The 27093-nt window shown below is 41.7% G+C and overlaps 1 protein-coding gene across 4 annotated transcripts in view; it reads left to right on the top strand.

The window, feature by feature from the left end:
- Positions 1 to 4046: 4046 nt before the first annotated feature.
- Positions 4047 to 27093, top strand: part of PANK1 (pantothenate kinase 1) — a 53313-nt gene continuing 30266 nt past the window's right edge. The window contains exon 1 of one of the 4 annotated variants that reach the window (XM_019631880.1): positions 4047 to 5014. In XM_019631880.1, the coding sequence (XP_019487425.1) occupies positions 4309 to 5014 (706 nt within the window). In that variant the 5' untranslated portion in view covers positions 4047 to 4308. Of the gene's footprint in view, positions 5015 to 5655; positions 5899 to 13049; positions 13156 to 27093 lie in introns of those variants that run through there. The other 3 variants (XM_019631882.1, XM_019631883.1, XM_019631881.1) reach the window with 3 other exon arrangements.

Raw genomic sequence — 27093 nt, 5'->3', positions numbered from 1 at the left:
TATTTATTTATTTATTTATCATCCTCATCTTCATCACTGTGCAGATGCCTATGCTCCAAACCTACTGATCAGTCTATGGACCTGGGCCCAGGATCTGCTCTTCAAAAAATAATCCCCAAGGAAATGTTCTGTTTCTCGATCAGGTGCTGGTTCCACAGGGTATTCATCTGTGCAAAACTCATTGAGCTCTACCCTTAGGATATGTATACATTTCTCCGTGTATATTACTTTCAACGAAAAGTTAAAACGGAAACAACTTCCCGGGTGATGCTGATGTATGGGGATAGTGGAGAGCCCTTGACCACCTCTCTCTGGATGAATTCTAAGGTCCTAGCTGGCAGTGAAGGCATCTCTTTTTGTCTTTGTATTCCCAGCATCTGTCTCAGTGTCTGCAGCGTGGGGGAGCAACAAGCTTTCTCCTACCCCCGAGGTTCTTTTGGCTGGTCTAATAAACAAATAGACATGAGGCAGATTAGCAAGAGACAATAACCAAATTTAATACATATATACATATATACGGGAACCCTGCATGCATGAGAGCCAGGAGATAGAAAGGGGGATTGATGTGTATAAGACATTCTGAGCTAGGGATGAGGTAATGCACCTTGGGGCCTTTGAGGGTCATTGCAGGGTGGTAAGAACAGATGTCAATAGAAGTTTGCTCTGCCCTATAGATAGTAGTTAAAGGAAGGGCCTAAAATTTCTATTGAGCCAGGAACTAAAATTGTCTTTAGCTCAAAGTAATCTACATACTGTAAGGGTGAAATTCAGGGAATCAATAATGCAGTGAGACTTAGCTAGTTTGCAGTTTAACTCACTGCATAGCTCACCATCTAGCCACCTATAATTAGACTTAGTTTGTTTGCAGTTTGATCCGTCCTGATATTCATCTGTTTTTTCTTTGTTTCTTCCCTCACTGATTAACTGAAGAATTCTGTTCCCTTTCTCAAGGCTACCCATTTTAAAACATCCTAACCTGGGAAAGCAATTTCTTAATCCTCAGGTGCCCGGACACTGGACTCCAATTTACAACTTCTTGCAGTTTTTACTGGTGATGCATTAAAGTTCCAGGCCATGATGGCCTAGTCCGTGTCCAGAGTCCAGAGATAACATCAGTCTTCAAACAGGACAGACCCCAGGAAGGGATGTCAGCCCCCAGACCTGCCTGACCAACTCCCCCTTTCCTATATAAGAAAAAGCCAACCTGAAGTTAGGTGCAGCTGTCTACTCTCAGACTCTGGACTCTGTCCTGGCAACCCACCCTCTCCACCACTAGTGTCTCTCTCCTTACTACCCGAGGCAGCTGTCATCTGTGGACACTGCCATGGACACTCTCTCTCTGCCCTAACATTAATAAAAACTTCCTTCGTGGAGTCTGTGAATGCTTTCCCCTTTTGCGAACGACCAGGGGTTAATTCCACACCATGACACATACCACTGAGGCACATCTTGGGGTGGCTCCTTCTGAACCCCCATAGCAACATAGTACACACTTAATAAATAATTGGCAAGTAAATGAATGAATGAATGAACGGAGGGAGAAAAGTGGCTTGTGGGCTCCTTCGCCCCACATTCTCTTCCAAACATGTGTTCCATGCTCATGCCTCCAAGTTACACCTCCGACACACCCCCCCTGAATAACCATGTGAGATGCCACCCGCTTCCTCCCTACCACATGCCTGGTGTAACTGATCCATTCTGACAAGGGCAGGAGAAAGGAAGCAGGTGGAGGACATTCTGTCCCCAGTACCAGCACTTTTGCCCTGCCTGGGTCTGAGCCACCTGGCTCAGGACTCCCTCACCGTGTCTGGGAACGAAGCTGGAGAGATGATGTCTTTGGAGATTCTGCATGGCTAAAGCTTCTGTTTGCATCTCGGATATAAATTGCTACCGAAACTACTCAGTTTAAATTATGTAGGAATTTGAAAACTATTTATTTGTATATTTAGGAGTAGCAATGGAGACTTTTTTGTTTTGTTTTGTTTTAGCAAATGTACAGTGGAAAGTGAGAGACACCCTGGGTGAAATATCACCTAAGTTATTTATTCACTTACAAATAATTACCAAGAGTTTCCTAGAGATATAATTATAAATAAGAGTCATCTGCCTTAATGGAGATTACAGTGTAGTGAAGGGAGACAGGCAATCAAATAATAATATCTAACTTTTTCATAGTGCTTATGATGGGCTGGGCACTTTACATTTCATCATTGTAACAATTTAGTGATATTCTATGATTATCCCCATTGTAGAGTTAAAACTGATAGAGTTGTTACAGGGGTCTCAGTTCTTCTTGCCAATGCAGTGAAGAATCAAAGGTCAGCAAGCTAATTAATATGCAAACAGGGTTTATTAGTGATACATTCTCAGGGAAGAGAACAGGCCTAGCCAAGGTTGGAAAGAGAGGCCTAAGTCTCTGGTATTAGCAATACATTCTCTCACTGGACTTATAGTTTGCTGGGTGGGGTGAGGGAGTTACACATTGATTTGGAAAAGTGGTGCATGCTCTTCCCTGGGAGGGTGTGACTTCCTAAGGTGGGTGGAGGTCTGTTGAGTCAGATCCCTATCTTGCTCCAGGCCACCTCTTGTCATCTGTTGCTGTAAAAACAGATAGTGGCTGGAGGCAGTTAATCCAAGCTAGTTGTGAGCTTTTTCTGTAGGCACCACGGACCCCCTCCCACCCTTCCTCCTTCTGCATTTTCTAACTTCTACCTAACAGAGTCACAAAGGTAAAGTATAGGGAGTAGGGAGACCTAACCTAGTCCTAAGAATCAGGGAAGGTTTCTCTAAATATAGGAGACTAAAGCAGAGATCTGAGGATGGAGTTGGACTCCAGTAGACAAAAACATCTGGGGGAGGAGAATTTCAGGCAATTGGAAACATCAGATGTAAAGGGGTAATCATTTGTCTGAGGAACTGAAAGGCTGCTTTGTGGAGGAGAGCACAGACAGCTCAAGATAAGGCAGGAAAGGTAGGCAGAGGCCAGACCACCTAGGTCTTTTTTTCTGTGTCTTCAAATATGATAAGGTCAGGGAAGCAGAGTTAATTAGAAGATTTAGGGTTTAGCCCTAGCTTTGCTCTTAATAACCTCAGCCATCTCTCTGTGGCTGTTTCCCTATCTGACAAAAAAAAAAAAAAAAAAGAATGGATGGACCAGAGCTCTCAAGTGGCCCCTGGTTCTAAATCTCGGATTCTAGATAAGGCTCTGCTGGAAGGAATTGCCAATCTGAGCCATAGGCCCCAGCTGCTGTTGAATGCACGAGGCCTCTGACTCTTCCATTGATAAACAAACAATGGAGAACATCACATACAATAAATATGGCTGTGAGCTTGATTTGCTCTTGCTCTTCTGGTTTGAATGGAGGGTGAACAAGCAATAACAATGTAATAAGAACAAACAATAACAATGTAACAAGGATAATGACCTCTTTTATGCAATTACTGTGTGCCAGGATTGTACCAGGTACTTTTAGGTAGAGTCAAAAACTGAAGCCTCAAGGGATTACACAATTTTGGGACTGTCCCCACCTCACCCCAAATTTGTCCTGCCAATCGAGCTTGCCCAGTCCTGTTTCCTACGGCCAGGTGTGTTAACTTGAGCAACGACTTTCTTTGGGTTTGCACAATGGCTAAATTGAGATTTGATCCCAGTTTTGACTCCCAAACTTATGGTGTTGACCACCATGCCATGCTGATGGTGTCCTGCCTTCTGAAAACACAGGCAATGCCTCACTCTATAAATAGAATGACATTGTCTCTCAAAGTCCTTTCTGGGTGAGGAAAGTGCTTTTTATAGCTTGGGACTGCTTCTGTTTACTTGGCCTCTTCCAACCCTGGTTAATCCTGCCTACAGCTGTGTCCTTCACTGTCCTTCCACTGTACTCCAAGGTTCGTTCGCTCCTGCAAAAGACAACTCCACGCGACCACATGGTATTTATGTTCGTGCCAGAAAAGAAATTTCACTCCTCTCCCTCTCCTGATCAGCCTACCTTTCTAAAAATAATAGTTTTCCTCCCTGCCCTCAGGCTAGTGAGTAGTTTGGTCACTTAACCCAACCCACACACACTCACAAAGGTTTCGGGGAGGAGGGAACAGCGTGAATGACCTTGCAAAGGTATCTAACCCACGGGGGACAGGATTAGCAAGCCTGCAACCTCTACGAAGACTTATCAGCTACCCCCCGGCATTCCTTCGGAAGCAGCTCTCTCCACTCGCTCCTGTCTCGCCCGGTGCCTTCTCGCCTCGCTCCGCCATACAAAGCCCAACCCGCCCATCTCTTCTTTGCAAACCCAGAGAACTTCAGTCCCCATGTTGAAACTCGTCAGTGGCGGTGGCGGGCAGGACTGGGCATGCTCAGTAGCGGAGGCTGGTCTGGGAGGCGAGGAAGCCGCGTTTGAAGTCGCGCGGCCCGGGGATTTGGGGGAGGCGAGCTGCGGGGGCCCCGGCTGGGGGTGCGTCGGGATCCCTGATTCCGCGCCCGCGGTGGGCATGCTCCAGGCCGGCGCCGCGGGGTCGGCGCGCGGGGGACAGGACTCGGCGGAGGAGCTGGGGGAGCCGGCGGGAGGAGGGGAGGAGCGCCCGGCTCGCCATCCCCCGCCGCCCGCTCTGCGGCTGCTGAATCGGAAGCCGCAGGGAGGATCCGAGGAAATAAAGACGCCTGAGAATGACCTCCAGCGAGGCCGCCTGAGGCGGGGCCCGCGCGCTGCCCCACCAGCCTCCGGCATGGGCGACTACGGCGGGCAGCCAGAGCGCTCGGCCCCGCACACCCCGGGGGCTCCCGCCGGCGCCCGCGCTGCCGCGGTGAACGGGCTGCTGCACAACGGCTTCCACCAGCTGCCGGGGCCGCAGCCGCGCTTCTGCAGCCGGGGACCCGTGGGCGGCGGCGACCCGGCGCCCCCGCGCCTCCCGCTCCAGCCGGAGCTCCAGCCGCAGCCGCCGCCCCCTCAGCACGACTCCCCAGCCAAGAAATGCCGGCTGCGGAGGAGGATGGACTCGGGGAAGAAGAACAGGCCGCGTAAGTCCGGCTGGGAGGGGAGCGCCGACGCGAGGCAGGCGCAGCACGGGGGGCTGGCACCCAGAACGGTGGGGCGCGCCCGGGGCGCCCCAGGGCCCGCCGTCGGGGGTACTGCTCCGAGGGGGTGCTCGGAACTTTCCCCCCAGGGTCCCTAAGCACTCAAGATCGCTCCCTGAGTCTGAGCCTGAGCCTTGCCTGCCACCATCTGTAGAATGAGCGGGTAGATACGGAGCCTGAGCTGATCCTTAGGTCGCGGCTCAAAGAAGGCGGACGCATTGCCTGCCTTTCTAATTTGTCTGCGGGAAAATGCACGTGTGTGAACATTTGGTGGGTTCCGGAGTAGGAGGAAAGCAGAAGGGACAGTCGGAGCTCCCCTTGCCCTTCTCAGAGTTCGTCTTTCTGGGGTTGGCGCTGAGGCAGCCAGCTTGCCCTTTGAATCGTAGAGTGGCCGCCAGTACCTCGGGTTTATTGGCGAACGCAAAGTCTGGAGGCGTGGAGTTTGACAGCCCCTGTTAAACGCTGTTTCTTTGCAGCCAATGAAAGGACCTGTCGGGCCAGACACTCCCACTGATACCATGTGGGCCGGAACTATGTGGACCAATGAGGATTGGAGGTGGATTTTTTTTTTTTCGGGGATTTGCAGAGGTAGAGTTGTGGGTTTCTAGTGGTTAATGTACAGTGCAGAGTGCTGAAATGCATTATTTCACAATCTAAAGCTTGTCCGTGTAAAGTTAATTTGTAGAGTACCTTCGCCGCAGGACGTTCTGGGATGCAAATTTGTAGATCGAGTTTAGAACTGGTTTTCCTAGCTGGGTCGAACCTCATTCAACTGGTTACCTCTTTCTGAGCGTCTTTAATGAAGCTTATAAATGGCAAAAAGCAAAGTAAGTAGAATGCATGCTAATGAGTGATCGCATTAAACCACGCACCTTTTGCGTGGAAATTATTTTTTGTTTTTGTGTGTGTGTTTTTAATTTTATTATTAGTTTCAGGTGTGCAGAACAATGCACTAATTATCCTTTTCACCCCTTAGAAAGTAACAACCCCCCTCCCAGGTTATTCTGTTTGATATAAGGACATTGCTAGGTAGGTTTTGGATTTGTTTGTAAAAGCTTGATATTGGGCAAACAGCTTCAGTTTCTTCTGTTTCTGTTGATCAATTTAGACTCCTAGCTTTTCTGCATTCAATTAAAATCTCCGAGACTTTGGAAAGTATTTTAACCTGACTGTGGGACTTGGTGACTCTAATACTTGTGTTTTGTAGGTCTGAAATGTTTAGGTTGAAAGTTAAGATCTTTTCTGGGACTTTGAAGCCATAGCAGATTTGGCTACCGTTGTAAGGAAGACATCTAGCACCTGAGTTTGTTTTTTAGACTTGTTAGAAAGGACCTTCTTTGTGATTTATTAACCTATTTTCCCTCTTTTGAAGCCACATTTTAGTTATTTCTCTAATCTGTATTACCAAGTTATATGAGAGTTTGCAATATAAATAGCTAAACTATAATGAGGGAACTGTATTGAGTTTTGTTTAGTATTGATTGCTAGCTTGAATGCTCTATGTTTAATTGAGGGTATACCACCTCTTAAAATAATTTCTGAGGAATTGGAAAAGCACTCTTAATAATGGCTTGGAGGCAAAGAAAATATAATCTTGAGACTTAACTTGTGCTTGCAAACCCACGGGAATTATTATTTTAGAATTTAAGAAAATACGATTATGTATGTGCTTTGTGTCATAAAGTAAATGGTTTATATTTGTTTAGTGACCAGGATGCTTACAAACTTTTAAAAATGATTCATCAAAATTGACTTTTCATTATACTACTATGTTTTCTGTTCTCAAATTTGAAAAGAAACATTTCTGAAATATTTTTTACATGTTCAGAGTTATATCTGATGTATTCACTATCAAAATTTCTTAGTTAAACCTAGGCTTAAATTAATATCTATACATTCCTATTAACATTCAGGTATCCGTTTGTTAAAAGTATTGCTCAATCAGTTGGTATTTAGGTACTCTAAGATGAATCTACTTAGAATTAAGCATATGCCTATTTTCTTGTGATTGACAGATTTTCTGTGAGCAATTATTACAAAGAGTATTTAAGTGCTTTAAATGAAATTTAAGAGGCTGTCAGTGGTGGAAACATCAAAGCTGGACAAATAATTCCTAGTTACCAGTTTACAACATCAGATGCCTACTTCTGTCCAAACCAGAGCTATGTTAGGACAGCCACACATCACTTCTCAGATAGGCACCTAGAATGCATGTGTGGGTAGGTGAATTTCTATTTGTAATATTTAGGGTAGAATGTAGTACACATTAAAATACTTAATGTTTAAAAACAATGAATAGAATAAAACAAACAGTTCAGTAGTTTTTTATTATTTAAAAAAAATAACTCTGAGCCCTCCATGCAGGAAATATTCACAATCTTGTAATCTAAAAATCAGACCAGTGACAGGTGATTTTGCTAAACCAGGAAAGGGGGATATTGTCTACTGTTTTCACTAAAGGACCATCACCTCACTTTACCTTATCCTTGCAAAGCTTTTCCAAGGCTGCTTCCTGAAGCTTCCTTGGCTAAGTTACCTGCCTCTGCTACTTTTTAAAAGCTGTGTGACCTCAACCAAGTTACTAGCTCTCATCTTGAAATGCTGGACCTGGCTAGGAGATCTCCAAGTGTTTCTTATACCTTCAAAATTCTTTGATACTTCGGAGTTGACAGTTCTTCCTACATGACTTTTGCACTAGGTGTCCACTCTGCCACATGCCTTAGTATTTAATTATGTTTGGTTGTTTTTCTTTGGCTTGTGTCAATTGTTTCATGTGTGTTGTTCTATCTCCTGTTAAGTTGGAGGACTGATTATAGATGATATATTTTTTTCTCTTATTCCTTGCACATAAATATTTGATTGATGTCACAGAAAAAAGGTACAAGTGACATCACCACCTCATTGAGGTAACCATTTACATCTCTACACCAGACTTTGACCAAGTCCTTTGCAAAGTTTTTATCAGGTATCAGTTGGGGAGATTCCTTTGGTCTGCTCCTTGGTGCTCTGGCTGTTTGAAGCAAACATAAATAGCACCTTATGGAGTCAGCTCACCTCCCAAATATTTTGAAACTAATGATAGTCTTAATAAGATGCAGAGTGCCTAAGGTAGTATTGTAATGGTGTAGTTATCAGACCCCGGAGGGCTTGAGTTTGAATTGCAGCTGGATGACCTGGGGCCAGTCACTTCACTTTTATGCTTCTGTTTTAGTATCAGTAAGATGGAGATAATTATACTACCTCATCAGGTTGATGTGAGGATTAAATGAGATAATATATATATATAAAGAACTTAAATTCCTGCTTGGCTCATAGCAGTTATTTAGTAAATGCTAGCTGTCTTCCCCACCTTACAGAACACCCTCCACCATTAATTCACAGGACAAGACAGTTGAGCTGGCAGATACAACCTTAGACTGACTTTCATAGTTAAAACAAACAAACAAAAACCAGGCCTAGAATAAGAAAGACCAAAAGGGGGGCCTGCCGGATGGCTCAGCTGGTGAGAGCACAATGCTCCTAACAACAAGGTTGCTGGTTCAATTCCCACATGAGATGGTGGGCTATGCAGCCCCCCCCCCCAGCCCTGCTGCAACCATTGGGTTGTCGGAAAAGTCATGACGTATTTTTTCTATGTTTTTCATTGCAAAAATGCGTCATGACTTTTCCAACAACCCAATAGATTGAAAGTGGCAACTGGACTGTTCCCCAATTAAAAAAAAAAAAAGAAAAAGACCAAAAGGTTTTATTTGATTAGCTGAAATACTTTTAGTCCCATAATTACTTTTTTTACCCTCCCCCTCCAAATATTGGATAATACAAAAATGTACCAAAAAAGCAGGAAAAAAATACAGTTCCATCACTCAAAACAACAGCTTAAAATGTGCCATATTGTAAAGTCAATACTAAAATAAGGTCTTGATAGCTTTATTTAAATATTTTAACGTAAGCATTTTCTTATGGTATTAAAACATCATTTTTAATGATTGTAGTGTTTTTCCAATATGCCACTCTATGGATATACCCTAATTTACTTAACCTGTCTCTTAGCTTTAGGCTGCAGCTAGGGCCTCTGGATCATTACTAGTGCTACAGCATCACCTTTGTACATAACTCTTCCTACTCAGCGGGCTACTTTTGATGAAATTGGTAATTATATAACGTACTTTCTGGAGGAGGATCAGAAATGGCACAAAGTAGTATACAGATGTAGCCTTGAAATCCTGGATGTTTTAGACTGTTAGATAAGCCTCATTAGAGGAAAGGAAAAAGTTGTGAAGGAGATCATTGTTTGAGTCACTGAACACCATGCTACAGAAAGGCAAATATTTGAGCATCATCAGAAGGCTGGAGGGAGGACTTCTGCCTTCTTCCCTTCCCATGTGTTGCAAGAAGCAGGATTAGGACTGCCTGAATACGACGGCCTGGTGGGGAAATTCTGACTTTCCAGATCATCCACATAGATCACTAGCAGAAAATAGGTGAGAGTTCTGTATGCACATAACATCCTTGTGGGTACAAAGAGAAGAAACCCAAATCTGTTACCAGTTTTAGCTGGCCACCATTGTGGAGGAAGAACAGGGCTTCAGTTTTCTAAATACTGGGATGTTTAGCTTTGGCATGTGAGCTTTCCACTACCTCTGAATCAGGCTAATGAGAATAAGCAGGATAAAATATAAATAAATATAATTTTTTTTTGTTGTATCTGCATCGAGTGTGGATACAGGTGCATTTTAAAAAACATAACCAGCCCTTCTAGATGGATGGGGGAAGTGGTGCAAGTTTAAAAACAAAAGGCTAAAATGGAAAGCAAGAGCACGCTCTAGCATTGCTACCTTGCTGGGACGTGATCAGATTCCCAAGTTTGTCAATGAAGTTATGAATTATACAGTGCACATTGGAACTGAAGATTAAGAATTTCAGGCCCAACTGTCTAGCATCTAAGTGGTTAAGTCAGGTATTGGCATCTGATAGACATATGAACACCACTTTCCCCCAAAGGGTCAGTAAGTGGATTTCAACATTAATACAAAGCGTATTTTGTTTGGCATAGTAGCCAAAGATGGAAAGAGTGCTGTTAATTGTTAACATGTGGGGCATTTCACAAGTTAATAAAATAAAATCATGGTTTTGGAGACAGAATTAGTAGGGAAACAGTACTGGTTTTAATCGACAGGTTTTTGGTTTTCTTTTTTTGTGATAGTGTGCCTTTTAAGCATGTGTGTGTGTGTGTGTGTGTGTGTGTGTGTGTGTGTGGTGTGGTGTGTTTTAATACAAACAATTACCATGAAAATAAAAATAAATCAAGGTTTGCTTTCTATCATATTTAATTACATGTGCTTTAACTTTAATATGTAAACCAGTATTCACCTTGGAATGACAATATTCTGAATCAAATGTAGAAACTGTTCAGTGTACCCAATGGACACAGAATTTCTAAGTAGACCTTTTCTCTAGATAGTGCAGCTGTCTCAAGCTTCGTACATCATTGCTTAATTTATGACACCTTTTAGATGCTTAGAGTTGGCTAATCGTGTGTGTGTGTGTTTTCTCCTTGGGAATGTATTCGAAAGCAGCAGATCATTGAAAGGGATGAGGGAATGTTATTTTTAGAGGCAGTTTCATCAAAATAGTGACCTGGATCTCTAACAGATTTCTCTATAGTTTGGAAAGAAGATGGAAAAACTTATGACAATAGTAGGTACCTACAGCAGTCGCTTTGGTTGACTGAGTAATTGGAGTAGCTATTATTGAGCAACAGCTATGTGCCTATTGTTCTGTGTGTGTTTTTATAAAAGCATGCAATTACCACTCCCAGTCTGCACTTTACAGATGGAAAAGGAGAGGCTCAGAAGTGAAGCAACCTGCCTGAAGACCTGTAGTTAGTGAACAGCAGGACCAAAATTAAAACTCATGTCTAACTCCATTGCCAGCTAGCTGGCTTTCTTTTCTGCCACAATATTATGTATTTGTGTTGGGAAAAAGAAGTATGCCCTGTAAAACTTTCAGAAAAGATAAGTAAGTGTATGCAATTTTTACACCTTTGGCGAAAAGCTCACTCATATGTTTGTAACAGTAACATCAAACACTCCCAGCGCCCTTTGAGATAGGTATTGCTGTACATTGAATGCTTGTGTCCCCACAAAATTCATATATTGACTTCCTAACCCCAAGGTGATGGTATTAAGAGGTGGGGCATTTGGGAGGTGATTAGCTCATGAGGTTGGAGCCCTGATGAGTGGGATTAGTGTCCTTATGAAAGAGACTCTGGAGAGCTAGCCAGACCCTTCTGCCATGTGAGGTTACAGTGAAAAGACAGCCATTTAGGAAGCGGGCCCTCACCAGACACCAAGTCTGCCAGCACCTGATCTTGGATTCCAGAACTGTGAGAAATTTCTGTTGTTTATAAGCTCCCCACTCTATGGTATTTCTGTTGTCGCTGCCCGAACGGACTAAGACAGGGACTATCATGATCTTCCTGTACAGGTGAAGAAACTGAGGGAGGGCTCACGTAGTTGGGGTAAAACAATCTGAGTTCAGATTTTGGCTCTGTTGGGCCATGGGACCCGACGATTCTAGCGGGTTCCCAGGAAGTGTGGCCAGTGTTCTGCGGCGGAAAGAGCTTTGAAGCCTCCAGACCTGGATTCAGATTCTCATTCTACTAGTGTGAGATTCTTAACTACTCAGACACTCGAGATAATGGTGCTTATCTTATCAGTTATGAGGACCAAATGTAAAAGACATATATAAAGTGTATAGTAGAATGCCTGGACCCTGATATATACATGGTAAAAGGTATTTCACTATTAATACTAGCTACTATTAATAAAGGGCATCTAAGATTAATATTATTGCTGTTATTTAGTCAAAGGCTTGCCAGACTTTCTGAAATCTCAGGATTTCCATGAACTCACCTTGTCCCAACTGAGAACCTTTTTGGGATTTTGGGTCTCAGGTTCCCCTCCAACCTGATCTGACATCATCTCCTGAATGGAGGCTTCCCTAATTCCCTCTGACATTTCTAGAAGGACACATGACCTGTGTCACGAGTCTTGGCCTCACTGTCACTTTCATAGATTGCCCCGTTAATGACACCTGAGACCGAGTACAGGGTCCCCTGCCTGAGAGTGAGTGATGTTGGCGACTTTATGAGGAAGATGACTGTGATTTATTGTACTGCTAATCTAGCATCAAGACAAAATTCATTTTTAAAAAGGAAGTCTCTTCCTTTGATCTCCACTCTTTGAAATCTCAGCCCTTGAGGGAGCAGATATGCCTGAAAGAGAGGAGGAGAAGGATTAAGGATTGGAAAAGTGAACACTTTTCCTTTATAAAAGCTTCATGAATTGAATACGGCTTCGGAATTCAGAGCAGCTGCACCAATTTGTGGTCCTTCTTTTTAACCCACAGCCTTGCAAACTTCGTTCTGCCTGATGATGATATGGGTATTTCTGGGCGCCTGTTGCTTTCAGGACCAGCATGTGAACCTTCTGGTGTGTCTGGCCTTGAACCTGTGCTGAATCTGAGTTCACGGGGACTTTAGATAGCAGCTCAGGACAGTCTGGACCTACGTCAACATCTCTGACCTGTGGCCAGCCTGGGCAGAGCCAGTTGCTAGGAACCCTCTGGGGCTTCTGTATAAACAACTCCTGGACAGCCTGAGGTAGGCAGCCCAGGAGTGAAAAAGGCAGGGATGGACTCAGTTAACCTCAAGCTTGATATGTGTGAGCAGTTCAGTGAGGCTTCCAGGAAAACAAAAGCACTTAATAAATGTTAGCTATTTTTATGGGTGGTGCTGTTAGATGTCCTTCCTTATGCTGTCAAAATCGGCCTCTGCGTGCCTCTCCTCTGTGTTCCTTGGCAATATAGTATATCTAACCTGTCTTCTACATGACAGCTCGTTAGATTTTAAATACAATTGTTTAATCTTGACTTTTCCTTGGAGTCCTACCCTCTGAAGAACTAGGACTCAAACTGTCACCTCCTATCACCCATGAGATTCAGCACAGGTTGTACTGGGTTGCCAGACAGCATTAAAGCTAAGACTGAAGGATGCCTTCTTGGGGTTGTCATAAAGGGATCAGGTAAGTATTGATCTGGGTGGCCTTCAATGCTGAGATTTAATAATCCATATAGGTACTACAGGGACTAGCCAATTTTTATTCTTTTGGGCCAGGCACTGTGCTAGACTCTGGATGAGATAGCCAGTGTCATGTGGTTCTAAACTAGAGTGTAGCCTGATGCCCAATGCCTGGCTTGATTTTACTCAAACACCTTGGTACTTCCATAAGTTACTAAACTCTCTGGTTGTTTGAGCCAGAGGACTGGAACATCTTGAGGCTGCTTATTCTTTATTTGTACTTCCCCAATTACCTATGTTTGGTGAAAAATATATAAAGAGATGCTATGTATTTAGGGGGAAAAGGTAATATCAGTTTGGCCAAGGAGGTGTCACATATTCTTACCTTTTAAGGAAGGTTCTTACTACCAGGAAGTGGCCCAAATGTGATTTATTCTTTAGGGTGGCATGCAACATTTCATCAACACTTTTTTTTCTTTTTTTTTAATTAGAAGGACTTCCAGAATTTTTACAGTTGTCATATTTTATAACATTGAACCAGCTGAATTGTTAACCAGCCTGCTGGGGAATAGAGTCCTCTGTTCAATATAATTCTTACTATTTAGACAAGATTTTGGGGATTGAAAATCTTAACCTTCCTCTGATAATTCAATTTTCAGAGCCTGATATTACTGATTCATAGATCTCTCATTAAATGCAGCGGTGTATATAATTCGGGAATCATGAGGGAGATGTTTGGTCAGGCATTCATAGCAACCTTGTGTTACTATGTCACTAGACATATGTCCTAGCCACCTATGTCACTACTTTTAAATCTAGTCTTGAGTTCAGGTTTTTCTACCTATTTTACTTTCAAAGTTTAAAGATAATTATTTTTTCTGATTGAAAATTTTGGTTTCTTGATTGCGGAAGAGTTTCTCTGTTCAGTATGGAGATATGAAAGTGTGTGACTTTTGGAGTCTTGACAACCCTGAATTCTACTCTGGTTTCTTCCTGTTGTAAACTATGAAATCTACAGCAAGTTAGTGAACCTTTCAAAGCATGGAAACAACACTGATTGGAAAAATGAGTGGGATAATTAAAATAAATTGTGTCCATACAATTGTGTCAATATAATTTCTAGGACATAGTCCTTACAAATGTTAACTTTCTTTTATGAATCAACGTTTAATGATATGGTATGTACCCAATTCCGATGTGTGAGTTTCTTTCCCCTACACCAAGCAATGCTCTTATACCAGCTGGATGTCCTACGATTCAACTCAATCCTGACACTATACACCAAAGATAGATCCCAGTTTATCAGATCCCATAGGTTAAAGGCTCAGTCGCACAAGACTGCCCCCACTTCACATGCTAATCCTGAGTCCAGTTGTTACCTGCACTTCTGACAAAATGGCTATAAATCAAAAGCTCCCCAGAGCCCTTCCTTGGGTTTGACTAATTTGCTAAAGCAGCTTATGGAACTCAGGAAACCAATTTACTCACTAGATTACAGGTTTATTGCAAAGAATATGAATCAACAGCCAGATGAAGAGATACGGAGAGCAAGGTGTAGGAAAAGGGTGTGGAGCTTTCATGCACTTGGAGTGTTCTATTATCCCCAAATTGCCACGTGTTCACCAACCCAGAAGCTCTCCTAACCCTCACCTTTCAGCAACACTTCTAAAGAGTGGTCGGGGGTACCACAGGTGTGCCAGTGGTATGCTGGAGTTGACTCCTACAGGCTCTGAGAGCTGACTGTATGCATTACTTCCCACCTCTGCATTCAATGTCCTCGTGTTGGTAGCTTGAAATTGGCCATCGTGGGGTATTTACACAATGACAATTGGCAAATGCTGAAAATCAGGCTGTATTTTCAGAGAGCCAGTTGTTAGACATTGATCAGTACACTACTGACTGGGATTCAGGTCACAGGTCACTCAGAGAAAAGTCCCAGAGAACATCAATACTACAAATGAATTATTAAAGCAGTTGAGGGCAGAGAATGGGAGGAAAAGGTCAACATGTCCTCTGCTAAATAGGACAATGCCAGGAGATAAGTTAGATGAGGGAAAGGAAGTATTCTACAGATATGTAAGGGCCCGCCCGCTATGGTATAAGGGTAGAATTTAAAATCACATTGTTATCTGCCTCCCTTTCTTCCTCTTAAATTCCTATCTCAGATATAGTTCGGCTCAGTGCTGAGTTACCCGATAAGTAGAACAAGCAGGTGTCAGTATACCAACAATGCAGCAGGGGGACCAAGGAAAGGAGAAGAAAATAATATGCTATATGTCTTTTAATACACACACACACACATCACACATGCACCCAAATATTAATTACAGGAAAATCATAACTTTGGACTTCTTTATCCTTATTTCATTCTCTCACTGTCCTGAGTGAATATTTGGAGAGTGTTGAGGTATAAAAAAAAAATCTTTTTATTAGGAAAATTTCAAACGTTATAAAAAACCCGAGTGTAGAGTATAACCAACTGCCAATTACTCATCACGCAGCTTCTATAATTATCAACTCATATCCAGTCTTATTTTATCTGCTACATGGGAACCTTCCCCTCCCAAACTGGATGATGTTGAAGGAAATCTCAGGTATCATATCATTTCGATGGTAAATGTTTTCATATATATATTTGTAAAGGATAATTCTTTTTAAAAACATAACCATAATCTGTTTTGCTGAATAAGTTAACAATGTATTCTATCCAGTTCAGAGACTATAGTATTTTATGATGCACAAATAGATAATAAATTTAAATTATCTAACCACAGTTGAAATTGTTACATCCTGCTTGTTGATAGATGAAAATCTGATATTGTGTTGCCTCAGAGGATTTATTTGTTATAACAGTATCTATTATTGTTTATTTCTGATTAATTTTTAACCATTTCTTCATGGTTTGAGATTTGAAACCTCATTCTTGGAATGAAATAGTCCTGTGCCAAAAGTGATGTTTTCAAATTTTTGTCTTGAGATTAAGAGATTATGAACAGTATTTTTTTGTTTTTAATTGGGGATCAGTGTGTTTTTCCAGGACCGATCAACTCTAAGTCAAGTAGTTGTTTCAATCTAATTGTGGTGGGTGCATCTCAGTGGCTTATGTGGGGATCGAACTGGTAACCTTGGTGTTATGAGCTCTGCGATCTAACCACCTGAACTAAAGGGCCGCCCCAGGAACAGTATTAAAAGAATTCCATCCCTCTCCTCTCCTCTCCTCTGAAGTCATTAGGGTGGGAGCAGGTAAGCTCACACTCGCCCCGAAGACGTTTAGGAGGTAGGACTGGGCTCAGGCCTGGGAATCTGGAGGTGCTGGATTCAGGGTTGGACCCAGGACAAAGAACAAGATCATGAGTCTATTTAATATCACTCGTTTGTTTGGCATTCCTGGAGATCAAACAAGTTAAACATCCATGAATTCTTACCTGTAAACTTCCAAGACTGATTTACTTTTGTCAGGTTTTTTTTGTTGTTGTTGTTGTTGTTTTTAAAGATTTTTATTGGGGAATTGGGGAATGGGAACAGTGCTGGGGAATTGGGGAAGGGGAACAGACAAGTTGCTGTCGTTTTGTTCTTCAGTCTAGTTGTGGAGGACGTTGCTTCACTGGCCCAAGTTGGCACCATCATTGCGCTCTTCCCGGGCAAGGCAGATCAGTCGCCGGCTTCTGGACGGCTGCTCACAGTGGCTGCTGGCCGCTCACGCTGGATGCTGGCTACACACAGTAGCCCATGGCAACCCACTGCAGCAGGGGCTGCAGCCTTCGCCGTTGCTGGCGACTCACGGCAGCCCAGCTCCAGGTTGAGCTGATGTTCAGCATCTTAGCTGTGGAGGGCAGTGTCACTGGCCCTCATATGTGGGATCCGAACCGGGGCCCTCTGGCATCCCAAGCCAGTTTTTAACCAATGTGCCACTCGGCCGGCCCTACTTTTGTCAGTTTTATGACTTTTGTCAGTTTTCTGAAAAATGGGCTTCACATGCATTTTGTGCACCCCCTGACTTCTTTGAGAGAATAATGAGTATCATTTAATATTTTCTAATACTATAGGGACATCATTAATATCAGCTTTTATACTGGGTTGTATAAGTAATGGTGTACAAAGTGTTCGGGCTTGCTCTTGTTTTTTTGTCAGTGGATATTTACTATGTCTCGGCTGTATATGGGATGGAACTTTTAGGAGGTCCAAATAATTCATTCAAAATTCTTCTTTAAAAATATTTTTGTCTATTTAAAAGCTGTAATTAAAAAGCATGCTGGAGACCACCTAACTAATGTTTGGGTGAGAGTTCCTTAACTTCTCTGAGCCTCAGTTTTGTGGCATCTATAAAATGGCCATAAAACTAGTGCCCACCTCATTGGGTTATGAGAATTAAATTAGAGATTGCGTGTAAAGCCCCTAGCATAGCTCCTGGCACATAGTAAGCCCTTAAGGTTAGTTGATATAATGTTGCTGCTGGGTTAACTCATTTTTTATAGGCCTTGGAATAAGCTCCTGAATTCTATAAACATTGATTGGCAAGTTTGTAGCCAATCTGAAGTCTTTAAAAAAGTTTGTCCTCTGTGTATATGTCCACATAAAATTTCACAAGTCAGTACAGTACTGCATTACACGTGCACTGCACTCAAGTAAGTTTTCGGCAAGATTAGGCATATTTACTTGGCAAGTGCTCTCACTCTGGTTTGGGTCAGTTATGTAATAACAAGTAAATGGGTAACCTGTTAAGTCCTGGTTATGCTGTCTTAGAGTTTTAGCACTTATTATAAGGTTCAGATGCTTTTTGTTTGATTTTTGTATCTGTTACAAGCAAAGCAAGGAGTTGTTATTTTTAGTATTCAGCTTTTGTGGAACATTTTCAGAAAATCTTTTCAAGCTCCTGAATCAGTTTTGAATCAAGAAACCCCTGAAACTGCAAGGAAAGCTGTTCAAAAAACAGGATTTGCACCTATTTGCTGAAGCAAGCTTTTCCCCATATTATGCAGTCCAAACAAAGTACAAAAATAAATTGGATGCTGAAGTTCATGAAACTGCAACTGTCATTCATAAGTGACAATTTCCCAGCCTTTATGTTCATCAAAACAGCATCATTCTCACTGATTAACTTTACATTAAATGTATGATTTTTTTTGGTAAAATAGACTAATTTAAATAAGATGTTGCTTTTAATTTTTTCATATGTGAGGTCCAGAGTTAAGACGTAATAGAAAAAAAAAAGGTTTTAATTCTAAAGAGTTTGACAATCTCAATGATATAGAAGGGCACTATGCCCCCAAACTAAATGGCACCAGATTAATACAATATTTTAACAGCTTATATTTATACTTTTAAGTTTTAGTCTCTTTCCCCAATTAGATATTACATCTAGCTGTGGCTTTGAAAAAATAGTTATAATAAAAAACATCTATTTCTAATTACAGTGATCATCACTATGGCAACTTGCCAGTGATAACCCAGAAGGCAGCTGAGAACCTGGAAGGAAGCAAATGCTTCTGAGTTGGAAAATCAGTGTTGGAAAGCAGATATATTTGGAGATTCTCATGCATTTTACACTTGAGTACATCCTGTGCTCTCTCTGCATCTGTTTACTCTTAGGAAATCACAGATTTCTGGGTTTTTTTACAGACTTCTGGCTTCTTTGCATTCATACATAGCAGGTGCAGGATAGACATAACACTGCGGTAATACTGACAGCAGCAAGAAATTCACAGGGTTAATCTAAAAGTGGGACATAGAAAGCTGTATAATAGGGACAAAAGAATACTTAAAGCATGGTAGCCTGGGAAGCACAGGCTTATGTCGTTCCTGAGGACATCAGTATAATTGATTTCCATGTGACCCAGAGTCATCAGAAAGAGTTAAAATTTTCTTTAAGAATATGAGAAAGTGGCCCATACATTTTAGAAAGGTTTCTTTCAAAAACTATTATGATTTGTCACTTACATTTTAAATGGTAAGTTATCTATAAAATGAAGGGATTGGGCCAGAGCTTTAAAGAAGTGTAAAATCTGCTTTATAGAGATATAATTTACAGACAACTCACCCATTTAAAGTGTACCATTCACTGGTTTTTAGCATATTTACAGAGTGCAACCATCACCACAAATCTATTTTATCTTACAGTTACTTTATTTTTAATTTTAATTGACATATAGTATTATATTTGTTTTAGGTGTACAACATAGTAATTCAACACTTACATACCTTACAAAGTGATCACCGCAATAAGTCCAGTAACCGTCTGTCACCGCACATAGTTATTACAATGTTATTGACTCTATTTCCTATACCATACCTTAAAATTTTAGAGCATTTCATCACTCCCTAAAAAAATTTATTAGCAGTCACTCCCCTTTTCCTTTTCATTTCCAAATAATATTTCATTGTGTGGAGATATCACATGTTTTTTTAATCTGTCAGTTGATGGACATTTGGGTTGCTTCCAATTTTTGGCCATTATGAATAATGCGGCTATGGACATTTGCATAGAAGTTTTTATGTGGACCTATGTTTTCATTTCTCTTGGCTATATACCTAAGAGTGGACTCGCTAGATCATACAGTAACTTATGTGTAACATCTTACAGAACTGCCAGACTGTTTTCCAAAGTGCCTGCACTAGTTTATATTCCCACAAGCAGTGTATGAGGGTTCCACATCCTCACCAACACTCATTTTCCGTTTTTTAAAATTATAGCCATCCTAGTGTGTTTGAAGTGGTATCTCATTGTGGTTTTGATGTGCCTTTCCCTAAAAGAGCCCTGTGTTCCTCTAACGCTAACATCCTGTGATTTTAAATTTTCTATAGGTTTGAATGTCATCTCCAGTTTAACTGTAAGGCCCTTGAATGGCTAGGAAGTGCTGGGCTTTATTACTTTGTTATAGTTACTGTGGTTAAGAGGGAACCCTGCGTAGAGCCGCCATTCATAAATACTAAAGAATTGTTTTACTTAAGTAGAGTCTGGTACTAGGACAGTGTGAATTTCACTCAGCAGAGTTTTCATTCCTTTCCAGACTGTTCTTGATTAACCGTCAGTCTTTGTGGACTGGAATGTAAGTGTCAAGTAGGTAGGTTCATTGCCACCTATCTGTTTGATGAATCGCTGGATGCACAAGCATGTAGTTGTTCTCAGATTATTGGAGGAGGGTGCTGTGACCATTCTCTGTTTCAGCTTGCATTGCATGTGAGCTGTTGGCACATCTTCCCTCAGTCCTCGCTCAGCTCAACTTAAGAGATTTGCGAGATGTTCACAGGCGAACAAATCGCATTTCTAGTAGACATGGTGCTCTGCCTGGCCGTGCTGATGAGCAGGGCTGCTCTCTCGGAAGCCTCTTTAATTAACTCCACTCCCTGGTGTTAAATTGTCTGGAGTGTCCCTGGAGTAAATAAGCATGCTCCAGTGGCTTGTCAAGACAGAAAGCTAAGCCTCTTGGTAGTTTAAACTGGGATTTGTTTAAGCAAGTAATGAGATTACCATCCTGAGCTGCAGTTTGGGGCATTAGGCAGCCGGAGGAGCCACCCTGGGTGGAAGCTGTGATCAGCCCTGGTTGTTGAGACAGTCACATTGGAGATCGTCACACAGGTACACTCATATTCCCGGGCATGTCCCTGCATAGTCAAATCTATGGAATCTTCTTTTTAGTCCAGGGGCTGTATATTCTCATGAAGAAGGTGGCATAATTAAAGGTGGAGACCACGGGGAATGTTGATGCTCACTTTCCCTTGCCTCTAGATTGGGCAGGACAAGCAGCTTCTTGATGGGAAATAGGGATGGTAACCATAACTGTCTGGAACTGTGTTCTCCTGCCACCTCCTCAGCCTGAGAACATGACTTCAGAATGGGAAACACATGTCATCTGCCTACCACTTCCTCTCCTTAGGACCTGGAGCAGAAACACAGGGCTGAAACTGCAGGGATGATGGACTAGAGGGGCTTGTTGGTCACTAGAGTGACAGCCCTCTTTTCTACTCTGATTTTTGTTGTAAGGGTGGCAGGGAGAGGCCCCAGGACCTTGGGAACGAAACTGCACCTCCCTGAGCTGCTCAAAGGACTTGAGGAAGAGAATCAAGGACAAGTGTTTTTAACCTCATGGGTTTGACGTTTTGGGTCCCCTCGTCATGAGTTTCATCTTGCCCCTGCTTCCTCCAAGTCAGATCCAAGCTAAGAATACATTCAGTGGTGTCACCAGAATGGTGCCCTGCAAGAGCTTTTCTTTTTTTTCCTCTCAAATCTTAACCTTAAAATACAAAAAAAGGAACACAGCTTTAATGTCAGTGTTTCTGTTTGTTTTTCTGATTTCATGGGGTTGTCTATGTCGAGGTCAGCCCCATGAGTTGCAAATCAGAGACTGTCTGCCCACTCGACCTAAATACCCGAGTGCTGTTGCCAGAGCTCACTTCTTTATGGAGGAATGCCTGCTTACTTTTAAAATGGGAGTCACTGGGAGAGAGAAACACAGTGATTTTGATTATATGTGGAACGAATCTAAAGCCATAGCCATGGGGTCTAGGCATGGGTGGATGATAACTGGAACTTCAAAAGCTGTATTTGAAATCTGGAAATCACCTGTGGCACTCATGTAATAAATTGTCCATAAATAATTTAATGAACAAGCAATTAGATATATTCAAGGCCCTCCTGGGAATGGGACCTTTTACTGGGTCATTACTGTGCCTTGCCCTCAGCTGCCAGCCTCCGGGTCCCTGGAAATGACAAGCAAGAACAACTCATTCAAACTGCAGTGTTTCACTTTTAAATCATGTTTCAGCTACTTAAAGTATTCAGTTTGATTCAACTAGAACAGTGGTGGTATTTTTTTGTTTTTTTAAGATTTTTACTGGGGAATTGGGGAGGGGAACAGCCAAGTTGTTGTCCTTCAATCTTAGCTGTAGAGGGCGCAGCATCACTGGCTCACATGTGGGATCTGAACTGGGGTCCTGCTTCTCAGAGCTGGCGTCCCAAGCCAACTCTTAACCAATGTGCCATCCGGCCGGCCTTAACTGGTTTTTTTATGATGAGGCAAATTTGAGACATACTTGTAATGTGGGTGAATGTAGCCATTGGTTTTTAAAAATAAATATAACTAAACACTTTAAAATTGAGTTGCACTAGGGCCGGCCGAGTGGCTCAGTTGGTTAGGAGCTCGCTCAAGAGTTTGAGCTCTGAGCAACAGCGGTTCGAGTCCCAGCCTGAGCTGAGCAGCCACTGAGCTGCCAAAAGGTGGCAGGATGGCTCAGCTAAAAAAAAAAAAAAAAACAAAAAAATAATAAAATTGAGTTGCACTAAATACCAAGATTGAAGTTGCTTTAAGGAAATACAATTGTAAATAAACCATAAAGACCCAGTTCACATTGCAAACACAGACTACACTGTGGCATGGTACCCTGTCCATTCTAACCTGGGATTGGGTATAGAGAAAATGTAAACAGGCCACATTTCATGGATCCCAGGCACTTTTGCCTTCATGGGCCCCCTTCCTCTGTAAGAAATAAATAAAAATTATATTTTTCTACTGTGTTGGTATAAAGATTAATATATTGATATGATATAGTACAACACTTTCTTTGACCTGAGAGTTCAGATGTTTTTCTTCTGATTTTTAAATAAATTAAAATATTTCTGTAAGTGCCTAAAAATACCGCAGGTCCTGGGCACTGAACCTGTTGTGTCTAACAGGTCCTTTGGGCTTGTTGTATGCTGAGGTGGTGAAATCCAGAGTTTAGTTCTTGTGGCGGATGTGATAATATTTCTTACCTCAGAAGTCCTGAAAGGAATCTCACTATTCTCTCTTTTTCTGTCTTGAATATGAGAATATGATCAGCCCTTTTGTTACCCCTCCCACCCCAGTCTGGGCGAGAGGGAAAAAGTTGATCAGAATCTGAGGCTATATATCAGTGGGACAAGGGCTATTGTCACATAGGGGTGTGTGGCCTTTCCCACAGTGATCCTTTCCCGCAAACACACCTGTGTCCCTTTAAGTGTGTTTTGAAATGCCAAATTTAACATAAAGGGTTTTGCCCTGACAATAGTGTATTGTAGGTGGGTAAACCAGGCCTCTTCCTACTACTCTAAATTCCTACCTGAGGGAGGTGTGGTGTCGAGAGTTTAACTGGCTCAACAGCTCTGCTCCTGGGTGTCATGCTTTCCTTTTTCTTACTCTCTCCCTTCCTTCCTTCCTTCTTTCCTTCCTTCCTTCCTTCCTTTATATACAACTTACACATATTTTATTTTCTTGATTGAAAGCCTCCTTATGGTACATACAATGTTTTGTAGTCCATCTCAGCTTTGTTCACACCGACTTCAGTGATTTGTATTTGGGTTTTCTATGCCCAGGCCCCTGCTCAATTGCTGCTGTTGCCATTGTTTGTTTCCTTTCAGGATCAAGGTGGGTATTTGCATATAAAATCTTATTTTTAGTTCTTCTCTGGCAATTCATTCTTGTATTCTTAGTTTTGCATAATTAAACCTAACAATGGAACCAGCATCCTAAAGTCACCGAGATTAAGTGCTACTCCAACATCACATGATCTTCTAATTCTATCTTCCCCTTCCCAGCAGCAGTGGGCGGGGAGGGAATAAGGCTGCCCCTCCAGCCCTGCCTTTCCATGTAGTTTTTTTTTTTTTTTTTTAGCTGAGCCATCCTGCCACTTGTTGGCAGCTCAGCTTGGGCCGGGACTCGAACCTCTTTTGCTCAGAGCTCAAACTGTTGAGCAAGCTCTTAGCCAACTGAGCCACTGGGCCAGCCGGCCCCCATGTTGTTCTTGATGGCTTGTGTCTAATGGTTAACAGGCTTGATATGGGGAGGCTATTGCATAACAAGGGAAGGAACGGTTGAGATGGGGAATGCAGGCGCACTCTCTTCCGTGATGAGGACCGTAAATCGACTATCTGCTCATTAGAGCCAAGTTAAAACAATTTCTTTATCTTTTGCATCGTTACGGAGAAGGTTTTGATTGAGAATTCTAAAATAACTCTGGTTATGAAAATTAAATGTATTGATTATAAAAAAGATTGAAAAACATCATCAGAAAAGCCAGAAGAAAAAAAAAAATCACCCAGATTCACCATCCAGAGATTAACGGCCATTAATATTTTGGCCTAAAGTTTCTAGTCTTGTTTTCTGAATAGAAATGGCCATTTAATTTTTACACAAAATTATAATCATACAAACAGTACCATTTAATCACCTGACCTTTCCACCTAATAATACAGAACGAACACTCTTACATCATTAAGTGCCGTGCTACAAAATAGGTCATCATTTCTTTAACCAGCCATTTATTTTTGGACAATAAATTAGTTTTCTCATTATTAGTAGTAAAACTTCAATGACTTTTTTAAGGTAAATTTTTGAATACGTGCGTAATTATTTATTTAGTGTAAAGTGGATCTAGTGTATCAAAGGGTATAGCAATTTGGAGCTTTTTAATATATATTTCCAAATAGCCCCATGGAAAGATTGTGAGCATTTGCATTCCCATCGGTACCCTGTAAGTGCTTGTGTCCTTGTAACCCTTGCCAACACTGACTATTGCCATGTGACTAAAATTCAAACTAAAGAAATCTGGTATGCATTAATTTGAAAGAAACCATGACTCAAGTTTCCCTGCATCAAGTATTTAATGTTTAGCAGCTTGCTCTGTGTGCAATAATTATGGGTTTTTTTACGGTGTTACAGAGACCCTTTTATTAAATTTTACATTTACCACTTTCTTCAAGGTTCTTAAATAGTTCTTAGGCTTTCAACGCTTATGTTTTAGGCTGTTAAAAATATGGTTTTGGAGGGCTTTGTGTGTGTATATAATAGAATCTGAAAACCAGACAGGACTTTGGTGATTGGTTATTCCACCTCCATTTTACAGTTTAGTAAGTGGCTCAAGAAAGAAACTTACCTGCAATCGTTCTATCTGTTGTGATGCTCCCAGTTGCAATTGACAGACAACTCAGACTAGCCTTGCAAAGTGGGGGATTAACTGGCTCGTCAAATGAAAAATTGACTCTGATGATACCTACTGTGACTGACCTTAGACAATTCCTTGATCTTTTTAAGCCTTAATTTTCTTATCTGTAAACAGGGCGTTGGCCTTGACCAAAGGTCCCTTCCACCTCTTAAAGTTATATATTTTTATGAATATATTAGCAAAGAATTACATTATACTGTCAACCAAATTTAGATGTAGTGAAGGGAAGGCTAGCTCTCAAAGAGCAAATTTTTAAAGAAATACAATTCTATTACACACCTGGATCTAAATTAATGAAGGTTTTTGTTTTGTTTTTAACATGTAGAGGCCCTTAGGCAACTCCAATGTAGTTAGTATTCATGTAGTGTAAAAATATCCCTGAAGTGCTTTAAAAGCCTTTTTTTCTCTTGGCTACACAATCCTCAGACATCTTTTCCACCTATTAGTTTGCTTCACAAATCTCTTCACAAATAGTGGGAAAAGAAATTCAATCTGGCTGCTCCCTATTCACAACAAATTATTATGGCAGTAAATTCCAGCTTGGTGGAACCTTGAGAGATCTGTTACTGTCGGTGACAGCAACTGGTTACTGAGTTACATCTGTGCCCAAAAGAGCTAATCTTGAGCACTTGGTGCCTAATTTACATACAAGAAGAATTATGGGCGTTAGGGAACTTGAACTTTGGCTCACCAGGAAAGGAACACCTCTTAAAGCTCTGTGGCTGGTTGTTCAAGAAGAGGTAGATTTTCTAATGTCAGGCTCCCTTAGCTCTTTAAAATTGTTTCTTTGACTGCTGGAGAACCTTTTCTGTGGTTGTTGATATTTCCCTCCCTCATTTTTGCTATTTGGAGTTCATTGTGTAACCTTTGAAATTTACTGCAGGAAGCATAAGTGCCCCTTAGAGAATATTTTAGTGTTCTGAAAAGGTCTTTAAGAAGCAAGCTTTGTTTTAAAGCCATCAACTACCAATGAAATTTTAAAATGTTTTTACCACACAATTTGGAATACAGATTTGTTTCATGGTTTTAATTACTACCAGGTTGCCAGTCTTGGCTTGTGTTTAGAGATGTTTTTAGATGGAAATAAATGCCACAGTTTTTAGACGGAAATAAATAAATTTATTCTCACTCAGCTACCACATGTTTATTAGCGATACCGGCCGTCCCTTGGTCTGGTTCTACAGGACAGAGAGGGTTCCAGGTGAAACAAACCAGCCAAAGATTTTGATGGAGGGTATATTATTCAGGATAGGTGAGATCGCTTTACAGTAACAAATAACCCTCAGATCTCTAAGACTTAAAACAACAAAGGTTTATTTCTCATTCACACTATTGAGGGGTGGCTGGGGGCTCCATCCTGGCTCAACTTCACTCTGTGACTCAGATGATGGAGCAATCATTATCTTAGATTCTGCTGGTCATGGTAACAGAGAAAGAGTTGTGAAGGTCCTAACACCAGCCATAAGTGCTCCTTCTTGGAAGTGACGTACACCATTTCCATTCTCCATTCACTGGCTAGATTAGGCACAGTGCCCCGCTCAATTATATTATAAAATGGCCAGGAGTTACAGTCTTATCCCATGGATGTCGAAGGAAGAGAACCAGAAATATTTGGCCAGCAGCACTAGTGACTACCACAATTTGTGGTTCTGATTACCAAATTTGTCCACTGTCCCGCCTGCACGTGAGAGATAGTCATGGTCTCCCCAAAGGAGACAACTCTGAAGTTCCATCCAGTCACAGCATCTGCATGATGCACAGTAGGCTCCAAATTAGGGTGTGATACCACCTTGATCTAGATCCACTCAATCTGGAAACCTCTGAACCAAAAAAGACAAGTTACTTGCTGTTCACCCCTACCTCCACATTGTATATTAATATACTACAATGGTGAAACAAAGGTTGGGGTGAATGGGAGACATCCATGCTTTGGACCTCAGCCATTGCCAATTCTGAAGCAGTTCTGAAATCTTCAGGGCTTCCTGCC

This window comes from Hipposideros armiger, unplaced genomic scaffold (genome assembly GCF_001890085.2).
Source record: "Hipposideros armiger isolate ML-2016 unplaced genomic scaffold, ASM189008v1 scaffold_1051, whole genome shotgun sequence".
Taxonomy (NCBI): domain Eukaryota; kingdom Metazoa; phylum Chordata; class Mammalia; order Chiroptera; family Hipposideridae; genus Hipposideros; species Hipposideros armiger.
This window is presented reverse-complemented; position numbering and strand designations above follow the sequence as displayed.